At 39.3% G+C, this 18,240-nt stretch overlaps 1 protein-coding gene across 3 annotated transcripts in view; it reads right to left on the bottom strand.

Annotated features, from left to right (window-relative positions):
* Positions 1-18,240, bottom strand: part of wnt5b (wingless-type MMTV integration site family, member 5b) — an 80,447-nt gene that overhangs the window by 9,526 nt on the left and 52,681 nt on the right. The window contains exons 1-4 of one of the 3 annotated variants that reach the window (XM_065265665.2): positions 14,683-14,827; positions 5,235-5,365; positions 4,067-4,314; positions 1,869-2,161 (exon numbers count right to left, since the gene is read on the bottom strand). In XM_065265665.2, coding sequence (XP_065121737.1) covers positions 1,869-2,161; positions 4,067-4,314; positions 5,235-5,326 — 633 coding nt within the window. In that variant the 5' untranslated portion in view covers positions 5,327-5,365; positions 14,683-14,827. Of the gene's footprint in view, positions 1-1,868; positions 2,162-4,066; positions 4,315-5,234; positions 5,378-14,682; positions 14,828-18,240 lie in introns of those variants that run through there. The other 2 variants (XM_065265666.2, XM_065265664.2) reach the window with 2 other exon arrangements.

Raw genomic sequence — 18,240 nt, forward strand, 5'->3', positions numbered from 1 at the left:
CTGGGGTGGTGGTGCTTTGACCTCCTGACCCCAATCGGACTCCAAGGGCGCCAGCCAGCACGGGAGCCATTTGGTCACTTTTGTAAAATAAGCTCTCGCACAAAAACTTTACCGTCAATCTAAAGGAATATGCTGCTTTTCAGAACAGAACAGAGATGTCCCCAAATGTGGATTTTGTTAACTTCTGTGGACACGTTTAGCTTAGTAAAGCCACACACATGTGCTTAAGAAGAGCGGGAGAATGAGGTAACTGTGTTTGTTATTTTGTTTGTGGAGCTCTGCAGGAGACAGAAAAACAGCCTGTGGTTTACTCACTCACAAACATCTAAAGCTGTGTTTATCTCTTACAGTGCAGATCTGGGCTCTTGTTTCTCAATATCACAATAGAAGTTTGAACAGTCGAGTTTTCCTCCAGCTTAAAGGAATACTCCACTTTCGTAAAGAAAATCCTGATTATTTACTCACCCCTATGTCATCCAAGATGTTTATGTCTTTCTTTCTTCCGTCGAGAAGAAAGTAGTTTTTTTTTTAAGGAAAACATTCCCAGATTTTTCTCAATTTAATAGGCTTTAGTGGACCTCAACAGTTTACAGTTTCAATGCAGCTTCAAAGGCTCTAAACGATCCCAACCGAGGCATAAGGGTCTTATCTTGTCATTTTCAGCAAAAAAATAAAATAAACAAAATGTACTTTTAAATCATAACTTCTCGTCTGCTCTAGCCATGCATACCTTACGTATTATGTCATCATGTCGAAAGGTTACACATGATGTATGCAAAACTACCACTCCAGTGTTTACCAGTGCGGAGAAAGAGGACCGTTTCGACGTTGTTGTATGTGGAATAATACTAATTAATGTCTTTGTGTAGGTTTTTTTAAATGGTCCACAAATGTGCATTTCACATTATGTAAAGCGTGACATTTCCACATGATTACATAATACATAAGGTCACACTGGCGTGTCGGACGGCTAGTGCAAGACGAGAAGTTCTGGTTTTATAAGTACTTATTTTTTACAATCACTTTGTTAGATAAGACCCTTATGCCTCGGTTGAGATCATTTAGAACCCTTTGAAGTTGCGTTGAAACTGTAAACTGTTTAGGCCCAATAAAGTCTATTAAGTTGAAAAAATCCTCAAAAAACCTAATTTCTTCTCGACTGAACAAAGAAAGACATAAACATCTTGGATGACATAGGGATAAGTAAATTATTGGGATTTTTTTTAAGAAAGTGGAATATTCCTTTAACCAAAAAGCACAGTAAAATTTAATAATGACATTCACTGAATAGTAGGAGATATCTTGCTTCTGAGATTTGATTAGTTCCCAATGAGTTTCCCCTATTTTTTGATCAACCTATTTACATTTATGCATTTGGCAGATCCAAAGTGATTCAAGCTATATGTTTTTTTATCAGCACACTGTCAGAAACAGACATGGTTCCAAGCTGCCAATGATGAAAGTCCCCTTTCAAAAAACCCATCTTTGCACTACATAGTTCACATTAGTACCTAACAGCTACATATTGGTACTAAATGTAAATATATCTGTACCTAGATTATACATATTAGGACCTCTTTAAAGGGTTCTGCCCCAGTGTTTCTTGGGACCATTTTTAACCATTTTTTTTCTGACAGTGTACGTCAATGTGTGTTCCCAGGAAATCGAACATTAATAACCCAGTGCCCCACCAACTGATCTACAGGAACACTTAAGCGCTTAAACTATATAGATCAATCTCTATTCATACTTCTATACTTTGTAAACAACACTTATTTTTGACTCTTCTGACAAAAGTCAAATGCTCTTTGGATAAACGTGTCTGTATGGCTAAATGTAACCAACTTTGATGGTGTTCAATTACTCACCATTCTCCCAGCCTCATTGTTCTGTATGTTCATAAGCGTGCGTGCATGTTCCAACGATCCTTTGGGGTGGTTCTTCTCACGCTCACGGGCGTCCACAAACTCTTTGGAGAAACGGTATCCGTAGTTGACGTTGTCCCCGCAGCCACCCCACAACCAGTCTCTTGGAAGGTCTTTTGGACGAGCTGCCCTGCTGCATCCACAGGTGGAGAGCTCGCCCTCACGGCACGCCCGACTAACCGCGTTCACTACGCCCGCCGCGCTGATGGCATAGGTGAATGCTGTTTCTCTACTGCCTGCAAAAGACACAAAAAGGACATGGATTTAATTGTGGCCTGTCCGAATGTCACCCAAAGTCCTCATTCTGAATTGATTATTCACTTTTTTGTAAGGCGACTAATTTTAAGGAACGCACAGATGGTAACAATCTTTCTGGTAAGCCCTCCAGTGAGAGATAAGATTATTAGAAATGTGTGCGAGGATACAGACGGCCTCGATTCACTGTTCTCCTGTTAAACAGCATCCTTCTTAATAGAAATATATGAATATCTGACAGTTCTTCCCGTTTCATATGAGGCATATGATAACCCGCAAAGATTTCCTGCCAAAGAGGCACTAGGCTTATAAAAATTTGTGCTCTTTCTCGCATCTGTTCTGCATGTGTTACCTGCTTTTTTTCCATCTAATAAGCCATCTGGAATGCAGATTTCACATACCTCAACAACACGGGCAATACGGTTAATAGCGTTTAACATTTAAAAGCTGTTGAAACATGTTAAAAAACTGCTGGTACAACCATATTTAGAGATAAGCGCTTTCTATCAATGCTCGACGGCAAAGTAATTACAAGAGGAAATTTGTCAAACAAAACGTTTTTAAACTGCATGCCTTGAGAATTCCTTTTTAATGAACCAGACGTCCTCTATGCCTTAATGAAAGTGAACTGGCCTCTGACTACACGGGTGACAAGTAACAGTTTTGTGAATTAAAAAGCACAAAATGTCACCATGTGAATACATGGCTTACATACATTATAGTAATTATGGTTTATAGACAGACAGACTGACTGATATCATTCATACATGCATTCTTACAAATAAAGGTATTTTCCATAAAGAACCTTTAACATCCACAGAACCTTTCTGTTGTGAATGAACATTATAAACTAAAATAAAACTATAAAAGGAAATTGTTCTTTCCACAAATTTCATTGCATCTAAGAACCTTTTAGCACTTTTCTTTTTAACAGTGCACCCAAAAATATTAATAGACTGCAATATAAACAGAAATAAATTTTCAAAAAGAATATACAAATCACTTAATCTCGGCACCACACAATAAAGCGTGTTTAAACGGGTGTGTACCAGCATTCCAGCGATGCGCCTATTGAATTTGGAGGGCCACTTTTATGGGCCTTTGGTGCCCAGACTTCAAATAGAGTCCCGGATATCCCGACTCCGTGTCATCGTGTCATTGCATTTCAAAAGCAACGCTGGACAATGGGCCGACTAACACCTCAATATAAACCTCACGATTGACTGCAAATAAGTCCCGTGCTGTTCGGGGGGGGCATGACGCGTCTTACACCTTGTTTCACTGATGAGCGGAACTAACACTCAATTGACGCAAAAAGAGCCGCCTATACGCATGCACACGCATACACGTTGTTTTCGATTAATACAAATATTATATGAAGGATCAACACGTGCTAAGCTCAATCTATAGTTATTTTCTGCATTTAGATGTGCTATTTAAAAGCTATTTAGCCATCCATGTATGCATAAACTAATACACAAAACTCAGTGTTCAGTAAAGTCATGTGCATATGATCAAAAGTATAATGCATCACAAAAGCGCGTCATTGCATTCAATACTTCACATTAGTAAAACAATTATTATTACAAATAATTATTTAAAACTAGGTGTTAGAATTATTTTTTTTTCACCAAGTAACATCTGGATTTTCTCTTTTGTTAAAACAGTGCATGGCAAACCGATTTTTGATGCGTAACATTTTTGCATCGCAAGCATGTTCTGTTTTATAACATAAAACTTTCTAATGCAAGTATGATATTTTTATGCGTAAAACAATCAATTGCAAGCAATCACCAAATTTTGTTTTAACGAAATGCTGATAAATTTGACCACGTTTGATCTGAGTGCATGTGAGCTTTGCGCACGATGGTGTTCACCTGACTTACCAATCTGCATCACGCGGCCAAACACTGATGTGTTGTCCACCGTGCTGCAGTTCCATCGCCTCTGTCTAAACTGGTACTGACACTCCTTGATGCCCGTCTTTGCCCCCTCTCCGATATAAACCATATGGTCCTGATAGAGCTGGCACAGCTTCCGCTGACCCTGGGACAGACCCGTCAACTGGCTGCACAGAGGCTGCGCTCCGATGATGTACATCTCCGGTCTCTGGATGGGATTCATGGCTAATGACCTGAAACATCACCAAAAAAAGACCAGAACACCGATCATTAGCCACAAACAAGTTGGGTTTTAATATGAACCGAGTTTACACTACATATAAGAGATGGCATAAAAATCATTATTTAAGCTACACAAACATATTTTTACGCACGTGCATACTTTAAAACTAAGTGTAATGTGCTGCTATTCAGTATATGCATTACATAATTGATGATTGTAAATATAACTTGATTATAATGATCAAATACATATTCTATTTTTCATGTATCAGTTGTACATTCTCTTCTATTCCATAATGGGACAAATTGCAAATCTATGATTCATAACATTAATAATTAACCTGATCTTTATGAAACTTTATGGTCTACCCACATAATAAAATACTGTAGTACACATTAATATTTACTATAGTGAACAGTAGTATTTATATAGTACAATGTATAGTGTTGTTGAACCTTACCTTAGTAAACATATAAGTATACTATATTTACTACAATTGATTAATTCCCAATAGTAATACTACAGAATACTAAAGTATATGTCTAAATTACTAAGGTGATTTAATAACGTAATTACTATAATATACTACAGTATACTATAACTTACTAGCATACTAAATATTTGTATGTTTTTTTCATGTGTACAGGATGCACAGATTATGTTACGCCTTAGGAAAAGTGCTAAATACTGATGTTAAAAACAAAGTTAACTTATAGAAAAAACCTGTTGTCTCAAGACGTGCTGCCTTGAATATTGGAACCCTTATTTACGAAGAGTTCGGCCATTTGTTGCCCAATGTAAATATTGTGACAAAGCCTCCACATTTGTTCTCAGCTAACAGTTATATACGGTTTCATCCCTCTCGAAGATATGTAACTCACTGTTAATCAGAAAGTTGACTTTTACAATATTTGCAAGAATAATTCTTACCACCATGAGTTGGCGACCACCAGCAGCTGTGAGTTGCAGACGATGAGGGTCAGTGCCAGAATTAGGTGTCCTTGGTTCATTCTTACATCCATTCTTCCTCGTCCAAGAAATGGAAACGTGAAGAGCCTCCTCTGGGGAAACATTAGGAAATGATAGTAATCCGCTTAGAGAAGCTGCTTCCTTCAGATGTAACCTGACTACAGAAGTAACTCTTGAAGTACAGAGACTCTCAATCCGTTGTTTTACTGTAGCCCAAGTTCCTCAGTTTTAAACACCAGCTGTGCGTAAAGCACCTATACGACCGGAGGCGCAAGCGGAGTCTGACATCTGTTAAGACAACAGTGGTTCATAAAACGGCACGAAAGTGGACGTCTAAATGAGATGGGACTTGAGCGCCACATGGAAGAAGTTTAAAGAAATTAGAAAAATATAAGTGCAACTATATGGCAATAAGCCCAAACTCTCCACTTCTCACTCTGCTGGTTTTCGCAATATGAACTAACACCTCTCCGCTTCTATGGCACAACTTAACCCTCCCTGATCGCACTTCTCCGCACCCCCTTCGTCTTTTACGCGGATACAATGGAGAGGAGGAGGAGCGCAGGGGGAGCAGAGGAACCGTGCGCTGTTCAGTAAGGAATTCGGGGAGGCTATTGAATTGTGTGCAGAACAACACAAGAGGGCAGCAGATGAGAACTGGCAGGGGAGCCTTTAGTGAAAATTCATAGCAGAGTACTACCCGAGGAGGACAAGCTGCTTTGGTATTCTCGTGCGTAAATGCGCAATTTGGATCCGTGGTAATTCAAAACACAATGCGTTTGTGAATGGACTTGAGATATCTGTGGAACTCCACGCATTTATATGAAAATCTGTTCTGGACAAAAGTCAGAAAGGCAAAAAGTTCAATGGGATGGAGAAGGAGAGCGAATAAAAGGGTTAACGGCTTGGAAAATATCATTCTTCCATTAAACTTCACTTGCGCATAATCTCCATTCTCTTTAGAGCAATAGTTTACCGCAATAAATCCGAACAGGAGAAAAACAAAAAATCCCAGAGTGACATCAGAAATAAAAGCCACGCATCTGATCTTTGACGTTTCAACTCTTGCTACCCCGTAAATCACTTTCCACATAAAAGACGCAGTTGTATTAAAGCAACTTGGACAGATCAGATATCCGCTCACAATTGTAAGCAAGCAAGACCAAACTGTGCTGTAATGTGAGGACATTTTTATCAGCAAACCCATTTTAGACTGATAACAAATATTGCAGACATAAACAGCTACATTACACCCTATCATTCAGGAGGAATGCAAATACAATGAGTGTTTTACAGCTTCGGTCACTGCCAGACTGCCAGAATTATAGAGCGCCTTGTTCCAGCATCACCCCCACCTCAATTCCCCTACACCTTTCTTTTGAGTGCCGTCCTACAGACATGTCAGAATTGGTGTGAGAGACGCCACTCAATTTCCGAGCAGTCTGTGCATGATAAAGCGACCTCTCCAGAGCCTTTCATCTCATCTTCTAATCCACACGCCCAGCCATCACCTTTACGCCTCCCATCGCAAACCTGGGCCCGTCTCCAGGGTCCCTCCCTCACCCTGGGACCCTGACGCACAGTGAGCAATAAACACTGTTTATTTTATTTTACACTGTACTGGTGGTTATTATGTTGTTTTGCATTGCTTTTCTAAACATATGCTGCCGATCAAAAGTTTAGGGTCACGTACCTATTCTTTATTAATATTTTTTCCACATTTTTGAAAAACGGAAAGCTAATAGAAGTAAGACAAAGGCACACATTTAACTACAGAAATAATGTTGTGACAAAAAAATTAAATTATAAGTAAGCACTTTTTAAAGAAGCCACCAACTGTTGCAAAATGTCCTCTTATGAAACGTATTCGTTTCATTCTATTCTCGGCTCGTATTGGTTATTTCTTAATTTTGCAGTTCAATAATGTTTCCTAATAAAAATGTTATTTAAAAAAAAAAAAAGGAAAAGAATGTTTGCGTAATTATCTACATTTACAAACAAATTGGCGCATTTAACCTTAAGATCATGCGAAACAATTCGGGCAAGTGACCCTAAACGTTTGAACGGAAGTGAATATTACATTTTTATTTTACATGCATATGTGGCATATGTAAAATTTATTTAATAATTTCCACTAAAAATCTTGGCAGAGTTTAAACTCAATCTAAGGTTTTTATTAGCAGTTCCATGCATAGAAAATATAAAAGAAATAGTTTTGCCTTGAGGCCAAGATTTTTCTAAAAACTGTATGACTGTACTGACAATGCTTAATTTTTCTAATTTTTGTTTCAAGTTCCTAATGCGCTTGATAGTTCTTTAGTACTATTAATAGTTCGCATTCATAATTACTGTAATGAGCGCTGTAAGCGCCCCCTGGTGTACTAATTAAGTAATTACAACAAACATAATTTAAAGAATATAGATTAATTAATTGCACATGCCAAATTAACATTTAATAGGCTACAACTTACACTATTTTTAAAAATATTAATGTATAAAAGCAAAAACAGCACAGTCTAATAATGTAATCTGTGTTTTTAATAAATTTGCAATAAACCTTTTGCAATTAACAATTAAAGTGCATCATGCTAGGTGCAAAATAGTTTTTTTAAAAACAATATGCATAACTTCATTTCATGTACAATGGTCAATTGGACACACATTAAATATACAGTGACTGCATGACTCTATAATACCACATGGTGGCGCACGCATGCAAGCAATGAAGAAATATTATTAAACATTATAAAACACTTTCTCACGAGGTATTTGCAATCACAGCGCAACCCACTGTAACGACTGATACCATAGACACATGCATATCAAGTAAATGCATTAAGCCTTTATTTGCAGGTCATAAGAAAAAGCTGCATTTATATTAAAAAAATTGGAGGGTTATCAGGGCTTATTAGCATGAATGCTAATGCCTGCAATAAATTTTTGTATTTTACTATCAGCTTAAAGGTGTACTGTCAGGTCTCATGTGGAAAGGGTACATTCACCAATCACCTGACAACCTTTATTCAACATTTACACATTTTATCCAAAGCAACTTGCAGTGCATATATTATCAGTATGTGTGTCAACCTGTGAATCAAACCTATGCCCTTTGCATTGCCAATGCAAAGTCTTATCCAGCATTTCACCTGCCCAGTCCAACAGGTCACAGGTGACAAACACGGCTGAAATGAATAGTATCACATATACTGCTTTAAACTGGGGCTATAACAATACACATTTCAATGACATTTTCAATAACCATTCAGCATTCTCTCTCTCCCTATATATATATATATATATATATATATATATATATATATATATATATATATATATATATATATATATATATATATATATATATATATATGTATGTGTATGTATGTATGTATGTATATTGTCTATGCCATATATCTCCCAGCTATTGTTAGGTACTGACACACATGAACATCATCCTGATGTATCCTGAGCATCCCGTTCCTGCCAGCTTGTGTAATCTATAGGTGCCTAAAGAACACCAGCAGCATTTGGGATCTGTAGTTTTGTTTCAGTTTAAATTAAAGGAGTAGTCCACTCTATAGATGGGGCCCATTGACTTACCATAGTATTTTTTTCCTACTATAAAAAGTCAATGGACCCCATCTTTAAAGTGGACTACTCCTTTAACAGAGCAAAAGCCAATGCATTCAGATTGGACAATGACCTGATTTTGAAAGATTATGTAAACATTTTTTTTGTGTCTTACAGAACACAGAAATAAGACAGAGGTGAGATAAAGATGAGCTGACAAAACTCGAGAGAGCTCTTGAACTCCTCCAGTTACACAACTGCACACCAAGAGCTTAGGTACCAGAGGAAGAGAGAGAGACAAAAAGAGAAAATGAGAATCAGAGAGAAGATGCCACCCATACCAAAGATCCCAACAACCGCTAATCAAAACAATCTGTTGTGCCGCCTAATGCCTCATTTTCTCTCCCCCTTTACACACTGTGCACAGGGAAAAACAAAAACACAAAAAGGAAGAAAAGCTCTGAAAGATCCTGTTAAATTACTCCATGTCTATTTGCATTAAAACCATCTATATGCTGGTGTGCTCATAAAAGTCGACTAAATTAACTTTTTACGCATTTAACATTTACAGCCTCTCTTCTGGGAAAACAGCCTAAAAATATTCATGACTCATCTCGCACTTCCCAGTATGTCCCTCTCCTATCGGCATCTGACTAAACAAAGCAGGTAGATGGAAACAGGCATCGGGTCATTGGTAGCATCTCATCATATGTAAAGCGGCTTTCTTGCTGTAAATGTACAGCATTTATAATAACCGAGTCTGCTTTCCCATTGAGTCACAAATACTGTAAAGGTCCCTCCTCCCCTATACGCACAGACGACGCCATGTGGTTTGGTGGAAATGAATAGGAGGGGTCAGTTAAGATTCAACACGTGCTGGGGGTGGGGTTAAGCAATCCAGTTGTGTTTCCCAGGGTGCTTTGCGACAGCCGCTGGGAGATCAATGGTGAAGCGGTCCTGACAGATCTGCGTGTTGAGGTGTATGAGAGCAGCCTGTGCTGTATATCATTAAAACTCCAGCGTCTCTCCATAACACTGTCTGTGAGTAACCCAGATACCAGGCGGACTCTCAAATCAAAGACATGTGGGATCTACATAGAAAACACACACGCACAATGCATCTCACTACTCATACGGTCTCTCTCCTTCTCGGTCATTCGCACCTTGTATTTTTAGTCTGTTCCGCAATCTTTCTGTCGCTTTCGTGCATATTTATTACTCTTTGCCCTTCACACTTTTCATCTTTGTCTTTCTTCTGCCATTTTGTATTTTTTCTATCACCTGCTGCTCAGATGTTTAATGTTGCCCTCTCTTTTACCCTCTGTTATTCATTCACCTTGTGCTCTCTCTCTCTCGCGCACGCACGCGCACACACACACACACACACGCACACACTCTTGTGTTCCTACATCTCTATGTAGGGCACTTACTTTAATATTAACTGAGTAAGGTCATGCCAAAATTAAAATGATGGTAAAATCAATGATTGAAACCAAACTTTATATACAGGGTCACATTTTCAGCAGTTTCATTCATAATTTTGTGTTTCATATTTTTTTTTCAACCTGTACTACTCTATATATACTCTACTTTACTCTACATTTAACCTGCTTTGCTTCAATTCTTTGAAAAAAAAAATGCACCTTTTGTGGTTTATATACACCTTTGATAGTATGCAGCACCAGATGCCGGCTCTGTGCCGTCTTTACAGCATTAAAACTTTGTATTCCTCTCTCAAGCTAGAAGAAGGTGACTCATGCGCACGGCTTTCATTGTAAAAGTGAGCGCATGTCGCTCTCTCTTCTCTGAGCCCATATGGCTTTCTACACTGACTGCTCAGGAAACCAGACACAGGCCAAACTGGCCGCACATCAGTCACCCTCTCTCTCCTGTGACGCACACAGCGCGCTCTCGCTTTTTCTCGTTTTTTTTCCGCCTTCCTCTCCATCAATTTGTTCCCAGTAAGAAGTCTGATAGGACTTGGTGTAGTGTGGAGAGCCAGCAGGGAACCTGCTATAAAACATGTGGGCTGTTCGAGCTACTTTATCCTTTAATAAATAGATGAACGCAGCAGTCAGGGACATGTGGCTGGAGATGCTGTGTGTCTGCTGGGTTTTCTCCCACTTGGGGTGTGGGAGATTTATTGACAGCCGCTCCACATTGGCACAGGACGGGTTTGGATTTGGATGTGGCACTGTATGGGTCCTCCATGAGAAGGAAAATGAAACGATCATTGATTGCATTTGCATGCTATTATGAATGTTTGCCTTTTTCAAACATCTTGTATTGTGTTTTGATGATCACACACAATGTCAGCCTATACAGGATAAATGTCCATGTACGCGTATTTGCTTAGTGGCTTCGCATGGACAACAATCAAAAACAAAATCAACAATTTACATGATAAATGCAGAACGCTAAGGATCAACTGACATAAAAAACACAATCGAAGCCAACATTTTAAAGTGTATCTTTCATCTGATAAATAAAGAAAGATAACCTGGCATGACTGTTGTCATCTTATTAAATGCAATCGTTGCAGGATCATGCAACGGCCAAATGCTTGGTCAGCTAAAGGCACACCTCCAGCTCTGAGTCTGACAGCAGGCTTCATTCATGAAACACAAGCAAAACTAATTTCTATGTAAATCGCCTATAAATCATGGAATGGAGTGCAGCACTTTACGCAAGGTTGGTTTCACAAATACACAGACTATTTGTCTAACCATCTTTTTTATTTGAGCATTAATTTTAGTGTTGCTTAATACATACTCACTATACAGCCTAAAAGCTCCAGTGGGTACATTAAACTGTCAGTTGCATTGGGCACAAAAGGCATTGACTAACTGTTTAACATCTAGCTAGCTAAAAAGCATCATCCACTTGGTTGGCTTTTGGAGTCGAACAAGTCGATGGATGGCTGTGCTCATCTGACACTGCATGCATTTTATCTGTGATCTGAGTTTACAGGTTACATTCACCAACGTATCTTTTTGCTTTCTTTATATCTCGATTTTCCTCTTTCTGTATCTCTCTCACTTTTATATCACTAGAAGATGGTGTGCTTGGTTCTTCCCCAGGCAGTTTGGAGGTCGTCGCCAGCCTGGGCACAGTGCCCACTCCAGTCCTGGCATGCTGACAGGCCGCTGGCTGCCCATCAGTCCTCCTTAGCTGCCCTAGAAAGCCTCTACCATTTCCTACCATCTCCCCCTATCCTCCCTCTCCTGAGACAGCAAAGAAATGACTATGGCTTATATATCCATCTGTGTCTTCCACAATTCCATTCACACAACGCATAAAAACTGAACTCACACTTGAAAAATAGTTTGTTAATAGAGTGCAGTTGTGAGAGAGAGAGAGAGAGAGAGAGGGGGGGGGGGGGGAGAGAGACAAGTTTTCAAACGTGACCACACATACAAACATGCTGGCATGAAGTAGGCAGCTGGAGGGTGGAGAGGTCGGAGTCTCCAAAGTCTCGGCCTGATTAAAACTCCCAGCACAGCCTCTCATTCCCTCTGGATTGATTAACCTGACCTGTATCGGATCAACCCCTCGGGACGAGAGCACATCCCACTTTCCTGAAGTGGATAAGAATGGGGTGGGAGGGGTGCAAAGGAAGAAAGTCAAAACGGTAGCACACAGAAAGTGGAGAGAAACCAGACCAGACTTGCAGGTCAGCACATCAGTGGTACAATGCCAGCGCGCTAATCCTCACTTTCAACTTCTGCGCTTCCTGCCCTTTATGTCTAGAACTTTAGTTTTCCGTTTTCAAACACAATCCACCTTGTAATGTTTAATTCAAATGTGAATGTCGCATTTTCTGCGGGAACATATCAATTATTTAGGTTTTCATTATTGTGATTATGAGGGCAGCACAGCTGTGCAGTGGGCTGTCAGTATACGGCTGTCTCTGAGTCCCAGCGCTGAGACAAACAGCTTGGCTTTCTTCTTCCCAAATCAACACTCTATAAAAGAGACATTCTCTGACAGCTATGGCGAGATGAACCGAAAATAAACCAGCGCACACAGTGCCTTAAATTTGTATTTATTGTTAATCAATATTCTAATGGAATAGAAATCTAAAATAGCCATTAAACTCAAAATGCATGACATTCAATAAGAACATGAAGGAGCGAAACGAAAAATGGTGCAGAGCCCCCTTTTGCAGTAGCAGCAGCATTTGGACAAGTATTTATTGGTTGGGTTACTTCTAAGGTCATTCTGTGATCATTTTAGGCAAAACTACACGTTATTTCAACTCAGAATGTGGTAAAATAGGGACGAACCCAACACATTGGGTTGTATTTTAACCTATGGTGGGTTGTTTCAGTTGGGCTGTTTTAACCCATTGTTGTGTCAAATATAAACATTTTCTTGGTTAATTTAATCCATGGCTGGGTTTGTTCCTTTAGCCAGAACTGAGTTTATAAATGTTAAAGGGGATAGTTCTACCCAAAAAGACAATTCTGTCATTATTTACTCTCCCTCAAATTGTTCCAGACTTCCAGATTTCTTTATTCTGCTGGACACAAATAAAACAATAAAAAATTGTAACAAAGCAGATTAGGAGCACCATTGACTTTCATAGAATTATGGACTATGGAAGTCAATGGTGCCCCAGATCTGTGTGGTCTAAATATCTTCCCTTGTGTTCAGCAGATCAAAGAAATGTATACAGGATTGAAACTTAACCTGAGGGTGAGTTAATGAGGGCAGAATATAAATTTTTGGATACACTATCCCTTTAAGCACTGTTATTTTTCAAACAACAACGCTGTTATGGTAGTAATATAGTCTAGGATTAGTCTCCTGCAGAGGGATGGCATTTTTTTCCAAGCGTCAGGTTTTTGCGGATTGATTCTCAGATTGCAGAATGTCCCTGTATTTCGCACCACCCATTCATTCTTGTATTTTAACAAGCCGCCCAGTCCCTGCTGATCTGAAACAGCCCTACAACATGATGTTATTACCAACATACTTCACAGTAGGCTTTGTGTCTCTGAGGTGTGGGCAGTGTTAGATTTGCATCGCACATATTGGTTTGAATTCTGGTTAAAAGCTTTATCTTGGCCTCATCTAACCACAAAGTCTGTTCCCACATTGCAACTGGGTAACATTTATATTTTGTTCCCTGCAAACCAGAGTTTCACATGTTTTATTTTTTTGGTAATGGCTAAGCTGCAAAACTTTGTCTCACAGGTTTGCTTGTTTGTACAGATAGTTTTGAGGAATTATTTCTCAACAATAATTTAAACAACAGCAGTCCACTGGGGCTTTAAAACGTTTGAATAAAGTTTCCTACATGATGCGTTTGCTTTACTTTCAACTTCTTTGGAAATCTTTTTAGTCTTAATTTTCACAGCTCGGCTTTCACAGTCGTCGTTCAAGTTCACCTGAATGATCCTTCCTTTACTGTGAGGTTTGTATTTTACAGGTAAAGGCCGTTTGTAAAGGGTGTTAGCATCTTTTGTACCATGGACTAAAATTAGCAAACAGCATATTTTTGATTTGAACATTTTAAAATCAGTAGTACAGTACAACAATAACAATTATGTTTAAGTTATAAAGATCATTTTTAGCCAAAAGCATTCTAACTGTTTCGGTCCTATGATCACACTAAATGGTTTATGTAACTACACTGTTAAAAAAAGTCAACTACTTGTAGTTTAAATGCATAGCGATTACAATTGTCACATCAGAGAATTACAATAATAACTGATCATCACAGACTCCTAACAACCAGGACAGAAGCACATATTTAGAGACATATTGTCAACACCAATTTCACTCAAAGGACTAACAGAATTCCCAAAAACTGAAAGCAAACTGTACTTTTTACCGTCTCATGACATCACCCCTAAAACTCGCGAGCAGCCGCTTCTCCTGATGGGTGTGACATCTGACTTCTCCTGGTTCTTGGTCTCAAAGCCCCTGTAGGCTTTACTATCTGGGTGGCTGGTGTGTATAAATGCTGCTGCCCTTGAGTCACACAGTTGTTTGTAAAACGCTTTTCAACGTGTTCCTGGTTCCTCCCTCCCTCTCTCCAGGTCCGGACATGCAGCAGACTTAATTCAGCAGACTAATTCAGCCAACCCTCGCTCTACTTCTTGCTGTTTTTTAACCCTCTCTCTTTTCTTCTAAGGTCCCAGGTGAGCAACGTGACCATTGTGTGGGTAAATGGCATGTTATTGTTGGTCATGCTACGAGAGAAAGGTTGAGCTTGGCGTTTGTTGTATGCGTGCGAGCTTGTGTTTGGATTCGTTGCTTTCTTGCAATGTCAGTATCCCTAACCTCCACCACATTAGCTGGTGCTGTTCCCTGTGACTGCTTTGATGGTGAATGCCGCGGGGCTTCGATCTCTGTTTCAGGTTGTAATTACTCTCTGGAGGGCCTCACCTGGCTGTGGGCTCCAGGTATACATGGAGAGAGAGAGATAGAGAGACTAAGAAACCAGAAAAAAACAGGAGAAGATAAAGAAAAAGCTATGAGCTCTGTAAATAAAGCTTAAAATAAAGAAAGGAATAATTTGCTTAAAAATTAACATTTCAAACATGCATTTTGTTCTTTCTTCCATGAAACGCAAAAAGAAATACTTAAATACCTTTTAAAAATTAACATTTGGACCTAAACAGTTCATAGTATTACCTCTGAGGTGCATACTGGTATCTAAGGGTGCATATTGGTACCTCAATATTTTGTAAATAAATAAATAAATAACCCCAAATATTTCTTTGTTTAGGCTAAACCTGCATTATTTTCCAAACAACATGAGGGTTAATAAATATGTCAAGCAAAATCTGAGCAATTAAATTAAGATATTAAGGAAAAAACATAAGCAATTTTTCATTTTGTAATGGTGGTATTTAGCCTGCAATGATGTTATGCTCGCTGCAAAAGTATTACATCATTGCCAGTTTTTCACAGAGGCACGGAAAACATCAACTTCCTAGTGTTTCCCCTGTAGCACCGCAACGGGGGCTAAACTCCTGGGGAGCTTCGATCTGATTTGAATAGAGAGTAATGTGGTTTTCCCAGCCGTAGCTGAAACTGTTGTGTGATTTCATGAAAAGCCCATTCAGCACCCTGCATGTATGTGAGGCTTGTGCAAGTAACAGCTGCCAGAACCTTTTTTCGAACTGCCACTGCTTGCAAAACAAAAAAGCAGACTGGCGTCATACGTGAATTCGTGAAGAAGTAGAGAGGGAGAGAAACTACAAAGTAGCCTAAAATCTATTCATGAGGTGTCAGATTTCAACAGCATGTTGACACGTGCATACGTCTCCTAGGAAACGGATGCCCCGAGCGCAGTTATCAGCGCAGTTCTGTGGCATGCAATTATCCAATTATCCCCCTCCCCTGAATCAGCACTTCAAATCACATGACAGATTTTTTTTGCTAAATCCTACAACACCTTCGCATTTGCATGTAGCTCTTGTCCTTCCAGTTCTGGCTGACTCCCTCCTGGCTACATTTTTACTTTCTTTCATCGGTTTTTTTTTCAAGTTTTATTGCTTGCATACACAGTATGACAGTTTTTATGACTTTCGACATAGAATGTTTAGATATAAAATTAAAGGAAAATAAAACAATGAATAAAACTAAAATTAAATGCTGGGTGGTGCTATGGTTGGGTAAAAAAATGGACAAACCCAGCTGTTGTCACAAAATGTCCATATTCGACTGAAGCATGGCTTAAAACAACTCAGTGTTTTGGACTGAGACAACCTAGCATTATTAAGAGTGTAGGATTACAAATATTAGTTTTAAAGGTCAGTGTTAGCAGCTCAAAAGGTCATGGGTTTGAACCCACAGAACACATACTGATAAAAAATATATAACTTGTAAAGCACTGTAAGCAGCTTTGAATAAATGCATTCCCTAAATGTGTAAATGTAAACAAAAAGAGTCACAATTAGACTGTTTGTAACATCTTTAAATTTTTTCTGTTTATGTTATGTATGTTGCCTTCACACAGTTTAGCCTGAATGATCATAACTGCAAAATTAATAGTCCTGTCTCTCTGTGGTGATTGCGTCTTTTTAATTGTTAGCTTTCTCTTGCTATCCAAATCACACCCCTCCCTTTTTTTCTCGCTTTCTCTCTCTCTCTCCATCGCTCGTCCCCTCCCTCTCTCTGGCTCTTTCTCTCTCTCTCTCTCTCTCTGCTTATTTCCAGGAGCAGCTTGAGTCCTGCTTTTGGCTCTGCAGGCCTGCTTTGAGAGCCTCTGACTCACAGCAGTGTGCTTCTGGAGCGGCTCTCCTCTCTGGCGGTGAGGCCGGCTGGAGGAGCCGGGGAGAGGGGCCGCTGTCACAGACCTCTCACCCCATTGCACACTGGGCACCGAGGCTCAGCGCACATTCAGGACCCTTCATCTGTCCACCACACAAGCCCAGTACCTGAATGCATGCAGTCAACATAAAATGTCGTTCCAAGCTATTTTACTCATGAAATGGAATGTTTAAACGATGTGATTTTATTTTTGGTATGGGAATTGATTGGACTGTGAAAAGTGGGTGTTGCGTAGCTGAATGCAATTGCCATGGAGTAAGGAGGGGTGGGATAACATATAAAGGATTTGGTGATGTCAGCCGAAAAGGAAAGTCGTTTACATTTTGATTAAATATTATGGAAAATTATTGGATACCAGATTGGAAAATGTGCACCAATGACTTGCATGAACGAATTATTAAAATGTTGTTTTAATTAAGTAAACATGGTTTATTTATATTTACATTAATTTATTTAGCAGGCGCTTTTTTTTAAAGCAACTTATAAATGCATGTGTTTCACAAAAAAAGCAAAATAACTAAGGACTCCATTTCTTCGAAAATAATGTTGGAATAACTGAATAAGAAATGTGCTAATTACAAAATGAAACAGTGATGAGAAAGGAGGGGGGGGGGGGTGAACGGCACTTGCTAAAGAGAGAAAGGGAGAGAGAGACATATCAGACAGACTTAGAGACACAGACACATACACAGAGAGAGAGAGAGAGAGAGAGAGAGAGAGAGAGAGAGAGAGACTGAGATCTGAAGCAGGGAGGCTGAAATGTTGGAGGTGGGCTGTCAGTTGTGCTGTACTGCGTTGTCTTTTGTAAACATATACGTTTGTGCGCTGCTTTCTCCTCTTTCCTACTGCTACACTCCAGTACCTTCTGCAAACGCTCCGTCATATCAGCTAACAATGCCAAAGCGCCCACAGAGGGGGGGGGGGCTTGAGGCCCAACGACGGGTAAATATGCAAAAGGTGGAATAAAGACTACCTTACGTAAGACTGATGAGGACAACAAACTTGTTATTAAGCTTGTTATTACACATCTTTATGTATGGGTTGTATAATGAACAATGTTGCTTTTAAGGAAACTAAATGACAGGAAGACAATTTATGTAACTGCTGT

The sequence above is a fragment of the Paramisgurnus dabryanus genome, chromosome 1, assembly GCF_030506205.2.
Source record: "Paramisgurnus dabryanus chromosome 1, PD_genome_1.1, whole genome shotgun sequence".
Taxonomy (NCBI): Eukaryota; Metazoa; Chordata; class Actinopteri; order Cypriniformes; family Cobitidae; genus Paramisgurnus; species Paramisgurnus dabryanus.